This window comes from Pelophylax lessonae (genome assembly GCF_965119305.1).
Source record: "Pelophylax lessonae genome assembly, chromosome: 13".
Lineage (NCBI taxonomy): Eukaryota > Metazoa > Chordata > Amphibia > Anura > Ranidae > Pelophylax > Pelophylax lessonae.
In genome coordinates, this window is record NC_138780.1 from 92,664,764 (window position 1) to 92,682,661 (window position 17,898).

A 17,898-nucleotide genomic window follows, 5' to 3' on the forward strand; every position below is an offset into this window, starting at 1 on the left:
TACTGTGGCGACTCTTCCTAGAAGTGGGCACCCAGCCAAGATGACTCCCAAGGCGAAATGCAGAATCCTTAGTGAGTTAAAGAAGAACCCACAAGTAACCGCTAAAGGCTTGAAGACATCACTGAAACTGTCAAACATTCTGTTCATGAGTCGACCATACTCATACCAAGTCTTTAATCAGGCCAAGTGTCCATGGCATAACAAGGAGAAAGCTGCTACTCTCAAAAAACATTACTGCACACATGAAGTTTGCTAAAGAGCACCCAATGCTACTGGGAAAGTGTTTTTGGATCGATGAAATAAAAGTTGAATTGTTATGGAAGAATGCCCAGCACTAGGGATGGGTTTAGGTGTTTGGATGTGCTCAGGATCACAGGAGGTAAAGCCTCCAACAATCAATATGTAATTGATTGTGTTAGCTGTTTAGTGGGCATGGAGGTGGAGGAAGGGAGTAGGCTGTCAATTATGATGTATACATCCGCACGTGAGACTCTATAGTCACGTGGGCTGCACAGAAAAGAAAAATGAGAAAATAAACCGCTTAAAGGGGAATTGAAACTAGAGCACGCTCAGTAGAACTGCTGGTCTATATAGTCCTAGGCTGCAGTGGGGACACAGACAAGGAGGGAGGGATAGTGAACAACAGGGTCAACCAGGCTTTTTTGCAGAATACAGAAAATTAGTGTCATAGTGACTAAGTATGAACAGTATGTAATACAGCATGTACTGACAGTTTTTAACAATGTGGGTTTAATAACACCTTAAAGTCAATTTTTGGTGTCTGTATATATAAAAGGCTTTTTGATGTGCAATGATTATACTTAAGTGTATTATGACTCTCTTTTATTGATTCCCAAAAAAGTCAGCAGCTAAGAGTATGGATTATCATACATTTTTATAATAGCAGTAATTCCTATTTTGTTTATTGGCAGTGTCTCATCATTTTAAGGCCATAACCAACCAGAATAACTGTGTAATGCCATTTTTAGTATAGTTTTTGGTAGCGTGGGAAAGGGATATAACTCCAGTCCATTTATTTCTGGCAGTGGGGATCAAGGGTAATCTTCACTTCCTGTCTGTGACCACACATAAAGAGAGAGGAGAAATATTCTCAAGAGGACCGCAGGCAGCAATATAATCCTGTCTGTAACCTTTCTATCCTTATGGTCACCCTAAAAAATGAGGGGAAATCTTAGCAGGGATACAGTTATTGATAAAAATCTGACCGAGTTTTCTTCACTGTCCAAATCTTTAAAAACAAATCCTGTAGTCAGATGTATAGTGTGTCATATATATTTAGTGTGATGTCTTGTTTTCTGATATGTGACTTACATAGAATGATTTGTCTCCGCACAGTGGTTACATGGTGATGGGGGACTCCTTCAACACCTCCCTTTTCAAACAGACATTTCAGAGAGTTTTTGCTAAAGATGCACAGGGCAACTTCAAGATGGCATTTGGTGGGACTTTAGAAATCAAGGTAAATAACAGTTCTGTGGATTTACGTGTTAGAATTTTGCATAAAAACCCTTTTGTTATGGACTGTGATAGCATGAGTGAGTAATATTTGTTACACAAACTTGTTTCTGGTCAATTTTATATTTTTCTTTAGTTTATAAGCGTTTAAACTGTCCTTTTTTATACCTGTTGGGTTTTTTATGTTTTTTTATTATAATTTTTTAAATTATCATTACAAAATATGGTACAGCATGGCATTCCTGTCTGTTTTTTAAAGCGGTTGTAAACCGCTGGTTGCTTTTTTGTTTTGTTTTGTTTAACTGCAAGGTAAAGGCATAATGTGCTAGTATGCATCTCATACTAGCACATTATGTGAAACTTACCTGAAAATGAAGCCCTCCAGCGATGCGAGTAATCGCTGGAGGCACCGTCCATTTTCTCCCGGTCTTCCTTCCAGGTCTGCAGACTCCAGCTGTGTGACAGGCTGGAGCAGCGATGACGTCACTCCTGCTCATGCGAGCTGTTGTTCATGGCACAGGTATCTGAAGGAACGGCATGAGGGGCCATTCCTTCAGAGCGCATGAGATGATGTCATCGGCTGTGTGCAATGTAAATATCTCCTAAAAACGGTACACGTTTAGGAGATATTTACAGTTCCTATAGGTAAGCCGCCTTACAGGCTTACCAATAGGTACAAATTACAGCTTGGAGTTTACTTCCTTATTAAATACAGCCCCAATTACAAAAAGTTGGGGTGCTCTGTAAAATCTACATAAAACAGAATGCAATGATTTGCAAATTTCGTAAACCAATATTTTATCCACAATAGAAAATATATCAAATGTTTAAAACTGAGACTATTTTGCTTTTTATGAAGACCAGGCCTATATATATATATATATATATATATATAATTAATTGAAGTATTGTTTTTACAAAAACATACCATTTGAGCAATACAACAAAAAAATTGCATCACCCACCATTTTATAAAAAAAAAAAAAAAAAATTATATATATATATATATATATTAACAATGTTTGGGGGGGGGGTTCTAAGTAATTTACTATAAAAAATATATATATATATTTAGTGCAGAAAAACACAATATAATACCCAAATGTTTAGTAAACTATAAAAGATGATGTTACACCAAGTAAATATATACTAAACATGTCACGCTTTAAAATTGCGCATACCCGTGGAATGGCGACAAACTGCATAAATTATATTATCCATAGGCGACGCTTTAAAAAGCTTTACAGGCTACCACTTTAGATTTACACAGGAGGTCTGGTGCTGGAATTATTGCTTTTGATCTGACGTTCGCAGTGATGTGTGGTGTGATTGCTGTTTATGTACTGATGCGTTCGCACGCTAGCACAGGGGGACGGGGGCGCTTAAAATTTTTCTATTTCGTTTTTATTATTACACTGTACCTATTTACATTTTTTTCACTTTTATTGTTATTACAAGGAATGTAAGCATTCCTTGTGATAGCAATAGGCAGAAACAGGTGCTCTTTACTGAGACATCTGATGTCTGTTAGACCCCAGATCTCTCCTCTGCCCTTACCCCTTCCCATCACTGCCTGCCAGCTATTTAAGATGCTCTAAATGATGGAAGACGGAGATGCGCATTCTGATGTTGTGACAGCTGTAAATGGCAGTCACCATGGTGATATGATCGGAAAGCTTCTGATCACAAGTATGCATCGGGAGCTTTCCAGTACCCACCAGTTACTGTGTTGGCACTGAGCAGGGAGCGCTCTCTTGGCACAGTGATATGTTTACATAAGGCCGCATTAGCGGTCACTCTGTTAGGGCCCACCCATCAAGAGGCCTCATACAGTATATGCATACCTCGGGCAAGAAGTGGTTAAAAGCTTTGAATCATACCAAGATCGGTCTAATCTGATGCTTTTTTTTTTTAAACCAGTATTTGATTACAACTGTTGAAATCGGAAGTGATGAAATACTACTCACTTCTGGTGGTTTCTTAGACCATAGAGATGATCTGGGCCGTTCTGGTGTCGGATCACTTCTTTGGTCAGCAGGCAGAACCGCCGGCTGCAGTCTTGGGTTCCCCGGTGGGACAGAAGAATCCAGGAAAGCTGAGGGAGGCAGGGGGACCCCCCTCCCGCTGCTTGTAAAATCAGCTAGGATTGCTTTTGCAAAGCGCTTCGCTGCCTAAAAAAAAAAACAATACCAGGATGATGCCTGCCCGACGGAAAATAGTTAAGGTCGTTTTTATATTGATGACAGCAACACATCTCAAAAATGTTAAAACAGGCCATCAAAAAGCTGGCAAAGTAAGTGGTACTAACAAGGAAGAGTTGGGAGAATATTTTGCAACCTATTAGGTTAATTGCCAAAAGGTTAGTTAAATAACTGGGTATAAAAAAAGAGCCTCTTAGAGAGTCGGAGTGTCTCAGAAGGAAAGGTGGGCAGAGGCTCACCAATATGTGAAATGCTGCATCTAAAAATTGTCAAACAATTTCAGAATAATGTTCCACAATGAAAAATTGCAAAGAATTTAAATATATAATCATCTACAGTACATAATATCAAATGATTCAGAGAACCTGGATAAATCACTTTGCTCAGGGGGACAAGGCTGAAAAGCAGTATTGTACCGTGATCTGTGGATCCTCAGACAGCACTGAATTAAAAACGGACAGGGCTCTGTAGTGATGATCACTGCATGGGCTCAGGAATACTTCAAAAAATTCTTGTCTGTGTGCCATCCAAAAATGCAAGGTACATAGTTACATAGTTTGTGAGGTCGAAAAAAGACACCAGTCCATCCAATTCAACCTATGATGTGTGTGTGTGTGTGTGTTTGCTGTTAACCGTACGTTGTATACCCCTGTATGTTGTGGTCTTTAAGGTGCCCATCTAATAGTTTTTTGAAACTATCGATGCTCCCAGCTGATACGACTGCTTGTGGAAGAGAATTTCACATCCTTACTGCTCTGACAGTGAAAAACCCCTTAAGTATTTTAAGGTTAAACCGCCTTTCCTCTAGTTTTAGTGAGTGGCCATGTGTCTTTTTGTATTCCCTTTCTCTGAAAGGTTTGTTCCTTATGCTAGGGTCGCCAGTACAGTATTTGTACATTGATATCATATCCCCCCCTCAATCGTCTCTTCTCCAGAGAGAATAAGTTCAGTGCTTGTAGTCTTTCCTCATAGCTGATGCCCTCCATTCCCCTAATTATTTTTGTTGCCCTTCTCTGGACTCTCTCCAGTTCCAGCACATCCTTCCTGAGGACTGGTGCCCAGAACTGGACAGCATACTCCAGATGTGGCCGGACCAGAGTCTTGTAGAGTTGGAGAATAATCTCTTTATTTCTGGAGTGAATCCCCTTTTTTATACATCCCAGTATTCTGTTGGCTTTGCTTGCAGCGGCTTGGCATTGCATGCCACTGCCAAGCCTGTTGTCTACCAGTACCCCCAGGTCCTTTTCCATCCTAGACTCACCCAGAGGTTCCCCCAATAGTGAGTAGCTTGCTTTCTGGCACCCAAGTGCATTACTTTACATTTTTCAACATTAAACCTCATCTGCCATGTAGTTGCCCACCCCATTATTTTGTTTAGATCCGCTTGTAAGGTTTACACATCCTGCATAGAAGATATTGGCATGCTTAGTTTAGTATCATCCGCAAATACTGAGATTGTACTTGATATCCCCTCCTATAGATAATTTATGAATAAATTAAACAGGATTTGCCCCAGGACAGAACCTTGGGGGACCCCACTTTCCTCACCCGCCCAATCCGAGTACTCCCCATTAATCACCACCCTCTGGACTCTCCCTTGGAGCCAGTTCTCTATCCAGGTACTCACCCTATACATCCATACCTAACCTCCTTATTTTGTACAGTAAGCGTTTGTGGGGAACGGTGTCAAAGGCCTTTGCAAAGTCCAGATACATCACATCTCTATCTTGTAAAGAAGAAGCCGTATCTGAACATGATCCAGAAACGCTGCTGTCTTCTCAGCACTAAAGCTCATTTAAAATGGTCTGCTGCAAAGTGAAAAACTGTAATGTGGTCAGACAAATCTGAATTTGGCAACCACAGCCTCTGCCCCCTCTGGACAAAACAAGAGAGGAATCTTTCAGCTTTCCAGCACTCAGTTTAAAGGCCTGCATCTCTGATGGTATGGAGGCACATTAGTGCGTATCTTGCACACCTGGAAAGACCCCATCAATCCTGAAAGATATATCCAGGCTTAAGAGGAGCATATACTCTGATACAGACAACGTCTTTTTCAGGGAAGGCCCTGCATATTATAGCAGGACAATGCTAAGCTGAGCATACTGCATCTATGACAACATGGTTTTGTAGTAGAGTCCAAGTGCTTAAAGGATTAGTTCACTTTTTAGGGTGGAACATGTAAGATGTTCCAGCATCTGCAGCTCTTCCCTCACAATTTCCTTTAAATGAATGCTTACCAGACAAGTACCATTATCCTTTGGGGCTGACAAGTTGTAGTTTTCAGTTAACTAACTGTGAGGGCGCTAGTGAGCGTCCTTGTAGTTTATTGGTCTTTCTGCTCTTGGGTAACTGTCTAAAGGTATTCTGATTATGGGTGCAATGCTCTGAAAGCTCCTTAGAACAAAATAATAAATGCATATTTTTTTTTACCTGAAATGCATTATTTTTTTCAAAAGGTGAACCTATCCTTTAACTGGCCTTCCTGCAGTTCAGATCTTTCACCACCTAAAAATATATGGTGCATCTTGAAACAAAAACGACGACAAGGAAGACCTAGGACTGTTGACCAGTTAAAATCCTGAATCAGGAAAAATGGAACCACATTCCTCTCTCAAAACTCCAGCAACTAGTCTCCTCAGTTCCCTGACATTTAAAGAGTGTTGTTAAAAGAAGAGGGGTGCCACACCACAATAAACATGGCCCTGTCCCAGCTTTTTTGAGACGTGTTGCTGCCATCAATTTCAATATGATCTTATTTTAACCTCTTTGCGTCTGCACTATAGCCGAAAGACGGCTACAGCTGGGCCTAAATTGCTGGGAGGGCATCCATGACCATCTTCCTGGGCATGTGCTGCCTGTGCGTCCTCTGTTGGGCACAGGCAGTGTGCTCTGTGATCAGGGAGTCCATGAGACTCGCCTGATCGGAATAAGGGGCCTATCGCATTCCCTTACCATGTGATCAGCTGTCAGCCAACGACAGCTGATCACGTGATGTAAACCGAAGCCAGTAATCAGCTTTTCTCTTTCTCTCACGTCCTCCGACAGTCGCCGCCTCCTCTAAGTTATCACTATTGGCATTGACTTCCGCTCCGTAGGAGTAGCTAGGCATAAGACTTAGTCAAAAAATTTGCAGATACACACCCATGGGGGCTGTCCCACTAGGTCAATACCCCCCTGCAGTGACCACTCCCAACTCAGTTTCTTTTTGCCTAGCGTCAGGAGTAGTTAGGCCTCCCTGTGCTGGGGCTACAGTCTCAGCCTATCTAATCTTTTTTTATTTGGTTTTCTTTTGAAAATGTCAGTTTTTTCTTACTTTACTAGCTGTTTATTTTGTCAGCTTTAGTTTTTAGTCGACTCTTCGGAAGAAGATGGATTCATGCGGTGCTGGGATTCGGACTGACCGCCCTGGTTCTCCAGGGCAGAGGGTCAGATGGACCCCCAGCCCGCCATCGAGCGTTCAGCCGTGGTTCGTCCTGGCATTATGAACGACTCATCCCTGCTCGCAGCAGGGATGCAGCCGTGAGGTGGCTACCTCACTGGACACATCTGCGATACATGTAGTGTAATGTCCCTGGCTAACGGCATTCCCTGTCAGATGAGGACAGCGGCTTTCCGTTCTGAGAGGCTCCCCACGCCATCTGGTACAGGTAAGTACTTCTGTGTGGGGCCTCTGTCTGGGGTGGCAGTCCTGTGTTGCTGTGTGTCCCCATGTCTGTGCCTGTGTGACTCCCTGATGCAGTCCCTGTGGGGATCGCTTGTACATGCGCTGCGGTGCTGTGTGTTTTTGGGGGTCCCCTTCCCGGTGTCACTTCGGTGTTTGTGGGGGTGCAGACTGTGTGTGTGGCGGCCGCAGCGGGGTAAAACCGCGCGGTCCGCCATTTTAGGTATGGGCAAGCATGTTTGGCTTCACTATGGGCAATACTACATGCTGTTTTGGCGCCATCCGACGCCATTTTGCGGTGGCAGAACGATCGTTCCGACCGCATGTTCGGTGTCCATTTTGCCGGAGCCTTCCATTCAGTCCTGTGGGGCAGCCATTTTCCCTGAGTCATGCAGCTTATAGTTCAGCCTACTCTGACAGCACATCCTTTTCCTCTGAAGCAGCGACATCGGTGGTAACACTCTGCGGGGCTCTGCAGACTATCTCTCTCATTACCTTCTGTATTGTCATTCCTGGCTCAGTTTTCTTCTCCTATTTGGGGGTCTTTTGTCACTGTATCTGTAGCGGTGGGCTGCGCACTCCGCAGCGGTTTTAAAGGGGCAGTACAAAATTTATTGCACTGTTTTTTCATCTTGGGCAATGGATTCTCAGGACAACAAATTCCCCCCCGGCTCTGGTGGGGGACCCCAGTTCTCCTGTGGCCCCTCTGAGACCCGATTTGGCCGCTGTAGTGGCGACCTTGGTGTCCAATATGGAGATGCTGATGGCTGAACGTGCTTCTAGGATGAGGCCCAGATTGTCTCTCTCTTCTGATTCAGATGGGGATATGGCTGCTGCGACGAGCGTGCCCTTTTCAGGGTCTCGTTTATCCTTAGACCCGCTGGGGTCTGAGGGGGAGGTGGAGGGGGTTGATACTTCCTCCCCGGGGTCGCCCGAAGAGCGTGCGACCATGGATGAATTGATAGTTTCTGTTAAGGACACACTACATTTGGAGGATGAGCCCAGTCCTCCGGGCATAGTATCCTCATTTGGGACACACAGGACCCGCAAATCGGCGCAGGTTTTTCCCTGTCCCGCTGAGTTTCATTACACTGTTAATGAAATGTGGCGCACTTTAAAACGTCCATTTCTGGTGCCTAGTCGGTTCAAATTGCTTTATCCCTTTGCATCGGCTACGGAATCACGATGGTATGTGCCTCCACAGGTAGATCACACTGTGGCCATGCTAAACAAGGCTACCTTGGTTCCTTCTGAGGATACCCCGGTTTTTCGGGATCCCACGGACCGGCGGTTGGAGTCTCTAGCCCGCCATTCCTATACGGTGGCGGGCTCGTTGCTCAGACCTGTTCATCTGGCGGTGGCGGCTGCCTATGCGGGAAGATCTCCTGTCTCAGGTTCCGATCTTCCATCCTGCTTTACAGTCGCTGGCTTTCACGGCCTGGCTGTTGAGACCCAGGTCCTGAGGGACAGGGGTCTCTCCCCTGAGGTTATCCCTACTCTTGTCAGAGCTAGGAAAACCTCCTCTGGTAAAATCTATTACCGTACCTGGAAGGCTTATTTCACCTGGTGTGAGTCCAGGGGGTTCTCCCCTCGCTCGTACTCGGTGTCAAGAGTGTTGGCCTTCCTCCAGTCTGGGGTGGACCAGCGCCTGGCGCTGGCCACGATCAAGGGCCAGGTGTCCGCACTGGCTATTCTTTTCCAACGCCCTGTGGCATCTTATTCCCTGGTTCTCACCTTCATTCAAGGTGTGTGACATTTGGTTCCTCCCAGGAAGGAGCCCTTACCTCCATGGGACTTGAACTTGGTTCTGTCCGTGTTACAGCGTGCTCCCTTTGTAAACATCCGGGAGATTTCGTTGCCTATGCTGTCTAAGAAGGTTGCCTTTTTGGTGGCGATCACTTCGGCTCGCAGGGTGTCGGAACTGGCACCGTTATCTTGCTGTTCTCCGTACTTAGTGATTCACCAGGATAAGGTGGTCTTGCGTCCGCATCCCTCCTTTCTTCCTAAGGTGGTCTCTGAGTTCCACATTAATGAGGACATTGTCCTGCCTTCGCTTTGTATGAAGCCTAAGCATCCTAAGGAGGATGCTCTGCATTTCTTGGATGTTGTCAGGGCGATCAGGGTTTACCTGTCGTCTACGGAATCCTTTCGGAAGACGGATTCCCTCTTTGTCCTTCCTGAGGGACCTCGGAAGGGCATGGCTGCGTCTGCAGCGACTATTGCCAAATGGATCAGACAGACCATTGAACAGGCTTATGCTTTGAAGGAATGGGTTCCACCCTTCCCTGTTAAGGCGCACTCTACCAGATCTGTGAGTGCGTCCTGGGCCTATTGGCATCGGGCCTCGGTGGCCAAGGTGTGCAAGGCTGTGACTTGGTTGTCGGTGCACACTTTTTCCAAGGTCGATGTTCTGGCATCAGCTGATGCCTCCTTTGGCCGCAAGGTTCTCAGTGCGGCAGTGCCATAAAGGACCCTTGTTTTTTATGGGTCCCTGGCTGTTGGGAATTCCTTTCTCTGAGTCCTCCGACAGTCACCGCCCCCGCCCCTCTTTTGGGGTTGTTGTCTTTTTACCTACTGCTATGCTACCAAACTGAGTTGGTAATGGTCACTGTAGGGGGGTATTGACCTAGTGGGTAGCCCCATGGGTGTGTATATGCAAATTCCTTTTTCTCTATCGCTCATTGACAGACGTAGTCTTCTTGATTCTCAAGAGCTGGGTTATGTTGTCTCCGCAGGAGTAGGACTAGGCAGAAAGACAAAACGTTCTGGCTCCACCTTAGGGGCAGTCCCTGAGGGTATATCCTCCCTCTCTCTGCTACAGGGAATCAGTTTTTTTCTGTCTAGTCAGGAGTAAGGACCTAAGTTCCTTGCTGGGATCTTTTGGTCCTGGCAAGACTTTTTTCTTTAAGAAAAAGACATTTTTTAGGTAGTTTTTCTCCAGTGTTTTTCCTGTGAGATCTTCAAGCAAAAATGCCGGACTGGGCGACACTTGTGGTCACCCCAGCCGGCCTACGAGCGCGCGCAGACCATGGCATTGCGCTTGGTCGGCCGCGACACATTCAAGTAAGTATGCGGGGCCGGGCGACGGGCTGGATGTTGAGATCCAGTGGTCACCCCGGTTTCTGCCTACGAGCGCGTGCAGACCAGAGCTCCGCGCTGGGTCGGCCGCGACGGAGTCCCAGTGGAGGGACTGACCTTGCGAGTTAAAAGTCTCGCTTGAACGCCAGGAACCAGAGAGTCGAGGCGTCCGGAGTGGTCCACAAACCCCCACCCCGGTGGAGAGGGTATTGTGAAGAGAGGGTGCCTGTCGGTTCGGTATGGTGAGTAAACGTTCCCTTTTTTCCTCGTTATGAGGCAGTATGTATTATGGGCCCCTCCATATATGGTCAGTATATATCTGATACTTACAAGTCCCCCTTGTAATACAGCATGTGTTTGTGGGAAGTGGACTTGGTTTGAGAGCTAACACTCTACCCAGCAGACTGTAACATTACAGCAGACATAGGAGGTATAATCCTACCTTATTTGTAGTGTATCTCCTGTAGATCCATATATCGCCTCTTAGCAGAGATGCAAGTGGATGTGCTGGGAAAACGATTTCGGCGGTCCGCCGCCATTTTGCCGTAGACCAAGTGCATGTATGTCCTCAGGTCACGCCGGCCGCCATGTTTTTGGAGTCTTATGTCTCTTCTATGGGGGCGGCCATGTTTCGTGAGCCCAGCTACCCCGTGGAGAGCTGGGAACGCCGGAAGGCGTACACAGGGGGCGGAGCCACGTCCTTCTACCCGGGAAAAAGCAACAGCTCCTTCCAGTCTGTGTAAGACAGACGCTGACTGCAGTTGGTTGGAAACTGCACTGCATCGGTTGGTGAGCCTTGGGGGTCCCTCTCTCTCTCTGTGGGATCGAGAAGCAGGTACTCTGAGGGGCGCTATTGCGCTAGGGGGAGACACACAAAAAAAAAAAGAAAAAGTTTTTTTGTTTTTGCTGGCAAAGGTGTCCTGAATTAACATGGACCCTGCCACTCATGTATCTCCTCCGGATCCCCTCGAGGGGTCTGCGGGATCCTCCAGCACCCCACTGACAATTGAATCATTGTCAGCCATTATGGAAACTTTTGTGTCCCGGGTGGAAGTGGCTTGTCAGGGACAGGGCGCAAGAAAGCGACCCCCGCCTAACCCCTTATTATCTGAAACCTCGGATTCAGACTCTGAGCCTATTTCTGCAGTTGCAGGTACTTCATCTGGGATTGGTGTCTCGGGTCCTGTCTCTTCAGACAGCGAGGAGGATGTTTCGGCATCCGCCATAGCCCGAGAGGAAGCGTTGGTAAACGCACTCATTGTATCTGTTCAAGAAACCTTAAGGTTACAGGGTATTCCATCGGAAATAGCTGAAACTGAAATCCCTTTTGGGACTAAAAAACGCATCAAAGTGGCGAAGGTTTTTCCATTGCCCAAATGTTTTGGCAATCCAATCGAAGAAGAATGGCGTCTGCCAAAACGCACTTTTACTATTTCTAAACGCATTGACAGGCGTTATCCGTTTGAGGAAACCCTCATTAAGAAATGGACAGAACCACCTGTGGTGGATTCACCTATTGCTAGATTGAATAAAGCCACGGTTATTCCTCTAGAAGACGCTCCGTCTTTTAAAGATCCAGTGGATCGCAAGATAGAAGCTATGTCTCGCACCATGTTTTCCTTGATTGGATCAGCTTTCAGACCTATAATAGCTATTGGTCTGGTTTCGCAGGCTGTAACTGAATGGACCAAGTGGTTACGCCGGGACTTAGAAGAGGTCCCTCAGGCGGTATCAGATTTGTTGGAACAAATGATACAGGGGTTACAGTTTGTGTGTGATGCGGCGTTAGACGCCACTCCATTATTGGCGCGAGCATCAGTCTCAGCAGTGGTTCTCAGGCGTACACTGTGGCTAAAAGGTTGGTTAGCCGACCAAGGTTCCAAAAAAGCATTAGCTAATATCCCCTTTTTAGGAGAGCGTCTATTTGGAGCCAACTTAGATGAAATCATTAAGGATCTCACGGGTGGAAAGAGCACCTTTTTACCGCAAAATTTTAAAGGTAAAGGAACTCGTCAAAGACGAGGGCCTTCTTTTTCTGCTCACAAGAGGTTTCGTCCCGCGGGTGAAAAAACTAAGTCCTCCAAAGCTCCTGCAGGAGGCGTCAGGGGTCGTTGGTCGGGCAAGCAAAAGCCCGCCCCCTCCAGACCTGAAGATAAACCGTCCAAAGCCTGAAGGTGCGCCCCCACCCATAACTGGGGTGGGGGGACGTCTTCGCCGGTTCCCGGATCCATGGCTTTCCAGAATCCCGGACAAATGGGTTTGCGAAATCATAAGGTCAGGGTACAAGATCGAGTTTCGATCTCTCCCACCGGCGCGATTCTTCCCTTCCAATATCCGACTATCCTCAGATCGTTTAGAAGATCTGCGGAGAGCAGTCACAGATTTACTACAACAAGGAGTGGTAGTCCACGTTCCTTGGACAGAACGGTTTCAAGGGTTTTATTCAAACCTATTTACAATACCCAGGAAAGAGGGCAAAGTGCGTCCAATTCTGGACTTAAGAGCACTCAATTCTTTTGTCAACATAAGAAGATTCAGAATGGAGTCCATTCGCACAGTAGCAGCCTTCCTGCATCCAGGGGATGTCCTAGCGTCCATAGACATCAAGGACGCCTATCTTCACATTCCCATTTTCGCAGGACATCAGCGGTTTCTACGCTTTTCCGTAGAAGAGAACCACTATCAGTTTGTGGCGTTACCTTTCGGTCTCGCCACGGCTCCGCGGGTCTTCACAAAGGTGTTGGCCCCAATGTTGGCACTTCTGCGCCAAAGAGGCATATCGATCCTTGGTTACCTAGACGATCTTCTGCTTCATGCAGAGTCTCCTCAGACCTTGCTACAAAACATAGAAATTACTATGATTTCTTTACAGGAATTCGGGTGGCTGGTGAACCAGCAAAAGTCATTTCTGGTTCCCACCCAGAGGCTCGAATATCTGGGTCTAATTCTAGACACAGTCAGGACAAGAGTTTTTCTTCCGGTAGGGAAACTCCGAAAGATTCAATCAGCAGTCCAGTTGTTACTGTCCAACAGCTGGTCTTCCCTTCGGACTTGCATGAGGGTTCTGGGGTTGATGGTGGCCTTGTTCGAAGCAGTCCCATTTGCCCAGTCCCATACCCGAATTCTTCAGCAAGAGATTCTTCTCAGATGGAATCGGAATCCGGAATCCCTGGACAATCGGATCCGATTGAGCAAACAGACCAGAGAGTCTCTGGTCTGGTGGCTTCGGTCTCCGATGCTCAGCCAGGGAAAGTCATTTCTGCCAATATATTGGACGATAGTGACCACGGATGCCAGTCTATCCGGATGGGGAGGAATTCTCGGTCAGTTATCTGTCCAGGGACTTTGGTCCCCGGAAGAATCCAGGTTACCGATAAATGTATTGGAACTGAGAGCGATCAGACTTTGTCTGATTCACTGGACCGAGCAGCTCCAGGGCAGCCCGGTTCGGATCCAGTCGGACAATGCCACGGCCGTGGCTTATGTCAATCACCAGGGGGGCACCAAGAGTGTCCGAGCGGCCAAAGAAGTGGCTTGCATTCTTCGCTGGGCGGAACGATTTGTTCCAGCAATCTCTGCGGTGTTCATTCCAGGGGTGGAGAATTGGCAGGCAGATTATCTCAGCCGTCAGACTCTGGATCAGGGGGAATGGTCCCTCCATCCAGACGTTTTCCACCAGTTGTGCCTACGGTGGGGCACCCCGGATGTGGATCTGTTGGCATCACGATTCAACAGGAAAGTTCAGAGATTCATGGCTCGCTCCCGCGATCCTCTAGCAGAAACCGCAGACGCACTGATCGCCCCGTGGGGGCAATACCAGCTAATGTATGCCTTCCCTCCTCTCGCGTTACTGCCAAGACTTCTTCGCAGGATAGAGGAGGAAGGAATTCCAGTAATTCTGGTAGCTCCGGACTGGCCTCGTCGAGCTTGGTACGCCGACGTGGTCAGACTGGTGGCGGACGTCCCGTGGAGACTTCCTCTCAGGGAGGACCTACTGTCTCAGGGACCGATCTTCCATCCTGCTTTACGATCGCTGGCTTTAACGGCCTGGCTATTGAGACCCAGGTGCTGAAGGACAAGGGATTGTCAGCTTCGGTTATTCCTACTCTAGTTGAAGCAAGGAAAGCGACTTCCAGAAAGATTTATCATCGCACATGGAAGTCCTACATTGCATGGTGTGAACCTTTGGGGTTCCGTCCTCGGTCTTATTCGATTAGTCGAATATTAGCTTTTCTGCAACAAGGGGTTGAGCAGAAACTGGCCTTGAGTACTATCAAGGGTCAGGTCTCAGCATTAGCTATCTTCTTTCAGAAGCCTTTGGCTACTCATTCCTTGGTGCGGAATTTCATCCAGGGGGTGCGACATCTGGCTCCGCCAGTGCACGCGCCGTTACCCCCCTGGGATCTTAATTTAGTGTTGTCGGTTCTTCAGAAACCTCCCTTTGAAGATATTAGGGAGATTCCTCTACCTACGTTGTCCCAGAAGGTGGCCTTCTTGGTGGCTATTACTTCTGCACGCAGGGTGTCAGAACTGGCCGCATTATCTTGTCGTTCACCATATCTGGTGGTTCATAGAGATAAGGTGGTTCTTCGTCCGAATCCATCCTTCCTACCAAAAGTGGTTTCAGAATTTCATCTGAATGAAGAAATTGTGTTACCTTCCCTGTGTCCTAAGCCCAGTCATCCTCGGGAGTTTGCTTTACACTCCTTGGATGCGGTCCGGGCGATCAGGGTATACTTGAAAACGACAGACTCGTTTCGCAAGACGGATTCACTTTTTGTGATCCCAGATGGACCCAAAAAGGGGTTGCCTGCATCTGCCGCGACCATTTCCAGATGGATCAGACAGACGGTAGTACAGGCTTATTCTATTAAGGGTCGGGAGCCCCCGTTCCCTGTTAAGGCGCACTCCACTCGGGTGCTTAGTGCGTCATGGGCCTTTCGCCATCAGGCGTCAGTGGTCCAGGTGTGCAAGGCGGCTACCTGGTCGTCGGTGCATACCTTTACTAAACATTATAAAGTTGATGTAACGGCATCGTCTGATGCCTCGTTTGGCCGCAAGGTTTTGCAGGCCGCAATTTGAGGAGACCAGTGGTCTACCTCGAGGGTTTTTCCGTTGGAAAATTTTTTCTTTAGTCTCATTCTTTGTTTATAATGAGCCTTTAAAACTTCTAGTTTGGCACCGGTTGGGCCTTCTAGATTGGATTTGATTTTGTCAATCCCACCCCTCATTTGTGGCACTGCTTCTGGATGTCCCAGCTCTTGAGAATCAAGAAGACTACGTCTGTCAATGAGCGATAGAGAAAAATGGATTTTTGTAAGATCTTACCGTAAAATCCTTTTCTCTTAAGCTCATTGACAGACGTAGTACCCGCCCCTCTATCATTGAGTTGGGTTGGGTTAAATTCTCTGTTACTGCTTTAGAACAGAACTGATTCCCTGTAGCAGAGAGAGGGAGGATATACCCTCAGGGACTGCCCCTAAGGTGGAGCCAGAACGTTTTGTCTTTCTGCCTAGTCCTACTCCTGCGGAGACAACATAACCCAGCTCTTGAGAATCAAGAAGACTACGTCTGTCAATGAGCTTAAGAGAAAAGGATTTTACGGTAAGATCTTACAAAAATCCATTTGTTCTTTTTGACTAAGTCTTATGCCTAGCTACTCCTGCGGAGCGGAAGTCAATACCAATAGTGATGACTTAGAGGAGGCGGCGACTGTCGGAGGTCTCAGAGAAAGGAATTTTACAGGTAAGATTTTACAAAAATTCAGTTTTTTCCCTCACACCTTGCAGTCCCACTTAGCAGTGCCCATTAATTCCACCTATGAGTGCAGCTTCATCAGTGCTGCCCATCAGTGCCCATTAATGCCACCTATCAGTGCCCATCTGTGCAACCTCATCAGTGCAGCCTCATCAGCCCACATCAGTGAAGGAGAAAAATTACCCGATGGCAAAATTTTGTAACCTACTATGAAAACTGTTTTTTTTTTTTTTTTTTTTAATTTGTTTAGCAAAAAACAAAAACCCCAGTAGTGATTAAATACTACCAAAAAAAAGCTCTATTTGTGTGGAAAAAAATTATAAAAATTTCATTTGGGTACAGTGTAGCATGACTGCGCAATTGTCTTTCAAAGAGTGACAGCACTGAAAGCTGAAAATTGGCCTGAGCAGAAAGGGGGTTTAAGTGGTTAATCCTAAAATTATACATTTTCTCAGTTTAGATATTTTGAAGTTTTCTATTGTGAATAAAATTGGGTTTATTAGTGTATGACATACACATATACTCTTTTAAATAAATACTTAATTTATAATAATGGATTGCCAGATCACAATGAGCTAGCAAAAGAGACAAAACAGCAGTAACTTAAACTTCAGACTAAGGCCTCTTTCTCACGGGGCGGATCCACTCAGTGGGGATCGCCCTGTTGATCCCAGTCAGGCGCATGACAGGTCCGTCGCCGCTCACTGTGCAGAGATGTAAATGTCAGAGTCCCGCTCTCCTCTATGGTAAGATCGGATGAAAACAGACAGCATGTCCATTTTCATTCGATCCAACCCGCTGCACGGATGGCGAACATATCGCCATCCATCTGTTTTCAGCCGATCTTGTCGGATCGGATGCCAGATGTCAGCCTCCCCAAAGAGGAGAATGGGTGGCCTGATAAGGTCCGCCTGAAAAACTGACATCAGTTTCAAGTCAGTTATGTGCCCTATTCACACCAATGTTGATGTCATGTCATTTTTCCTGTGCAGAAAATACCTGCACGGGATACCAGTGTTGTGGTGTGAACAGGGCACATAGAGAACTATTGTTTGTTTTTTTTTGTGTGCCCTTGCTGAATGCAAGCAGAAAAACTGACATCTCTGCACCATGTTGTGAAGGAGGCCTAAAGCTTGCCACGGACTTACATTTTTTTTTTCAACACATCACCATACCAAACTAAGCAATATTGGTTCAACGATTGCCCGTGCTGTTCTCTTGAATTCTGTCAGCTTCACCCTTGCCAGAATACACTGATTGGTACTCGCATCCATTGGCTGCAAGCGCTGACCGGGTGTTTGCTTTCCAGCATGGCCCTCCTGACAAAAGCTGGCTTCTTTCGGGAAGACCGCTGTACACACTGACTGAAAGTCAGCTAATTCAGCGGGAACATTATTCTTACAGAGTGGTGTATATACTGTACCTTTTAATCCATATTGATTATGATCTTGTGGATATTTTTTAAGGTAAAATGTTGTCCCCTTAGCATGATAACTTTGATATTTTATTTGTGATTGCTCTGTATTGCTTTTTAGGAATTCTATTTTTCTTAGTGTGGATATACGTATATTTCTATGTGAAAAATGTTCTTAGTTTCTTTTGTATAAGTACTTTATTGGTTAACCAGTTTCATGTGTGTTAGAAAGTTATGACTAAGGCCCGTAGAGGCTGAAACATGCCAACATCTTTCCTGCTGGATTTTATTTGTTTTTTGTTTGAATGATC

General features: G+C 46.2%; 1 protein-coding gene across 1 annotated transcript in view; it reads left to right on the top strand.

Annotated features, from left to right (window-relative positions):
• The window catches only part of SEC23A (SEC23 homolog A, COPII coat complex component), a 342,836-nt gene that overhangs the window by 73,387 nt on the left and 251,551 nt on the right, over positions 1–17,898 (top strand). Inside the window, exon 10 of the mRNA XM_082242896.1 lies at positions 1,357–1,480. Within this exon, the coding sequence (XP_082099022.1) occupies positions 1,357–1,480 (124 nt within the window). The remainder of the gene's footprint in view (positions 1–1,356; positions 1,481–17,898) is intronic.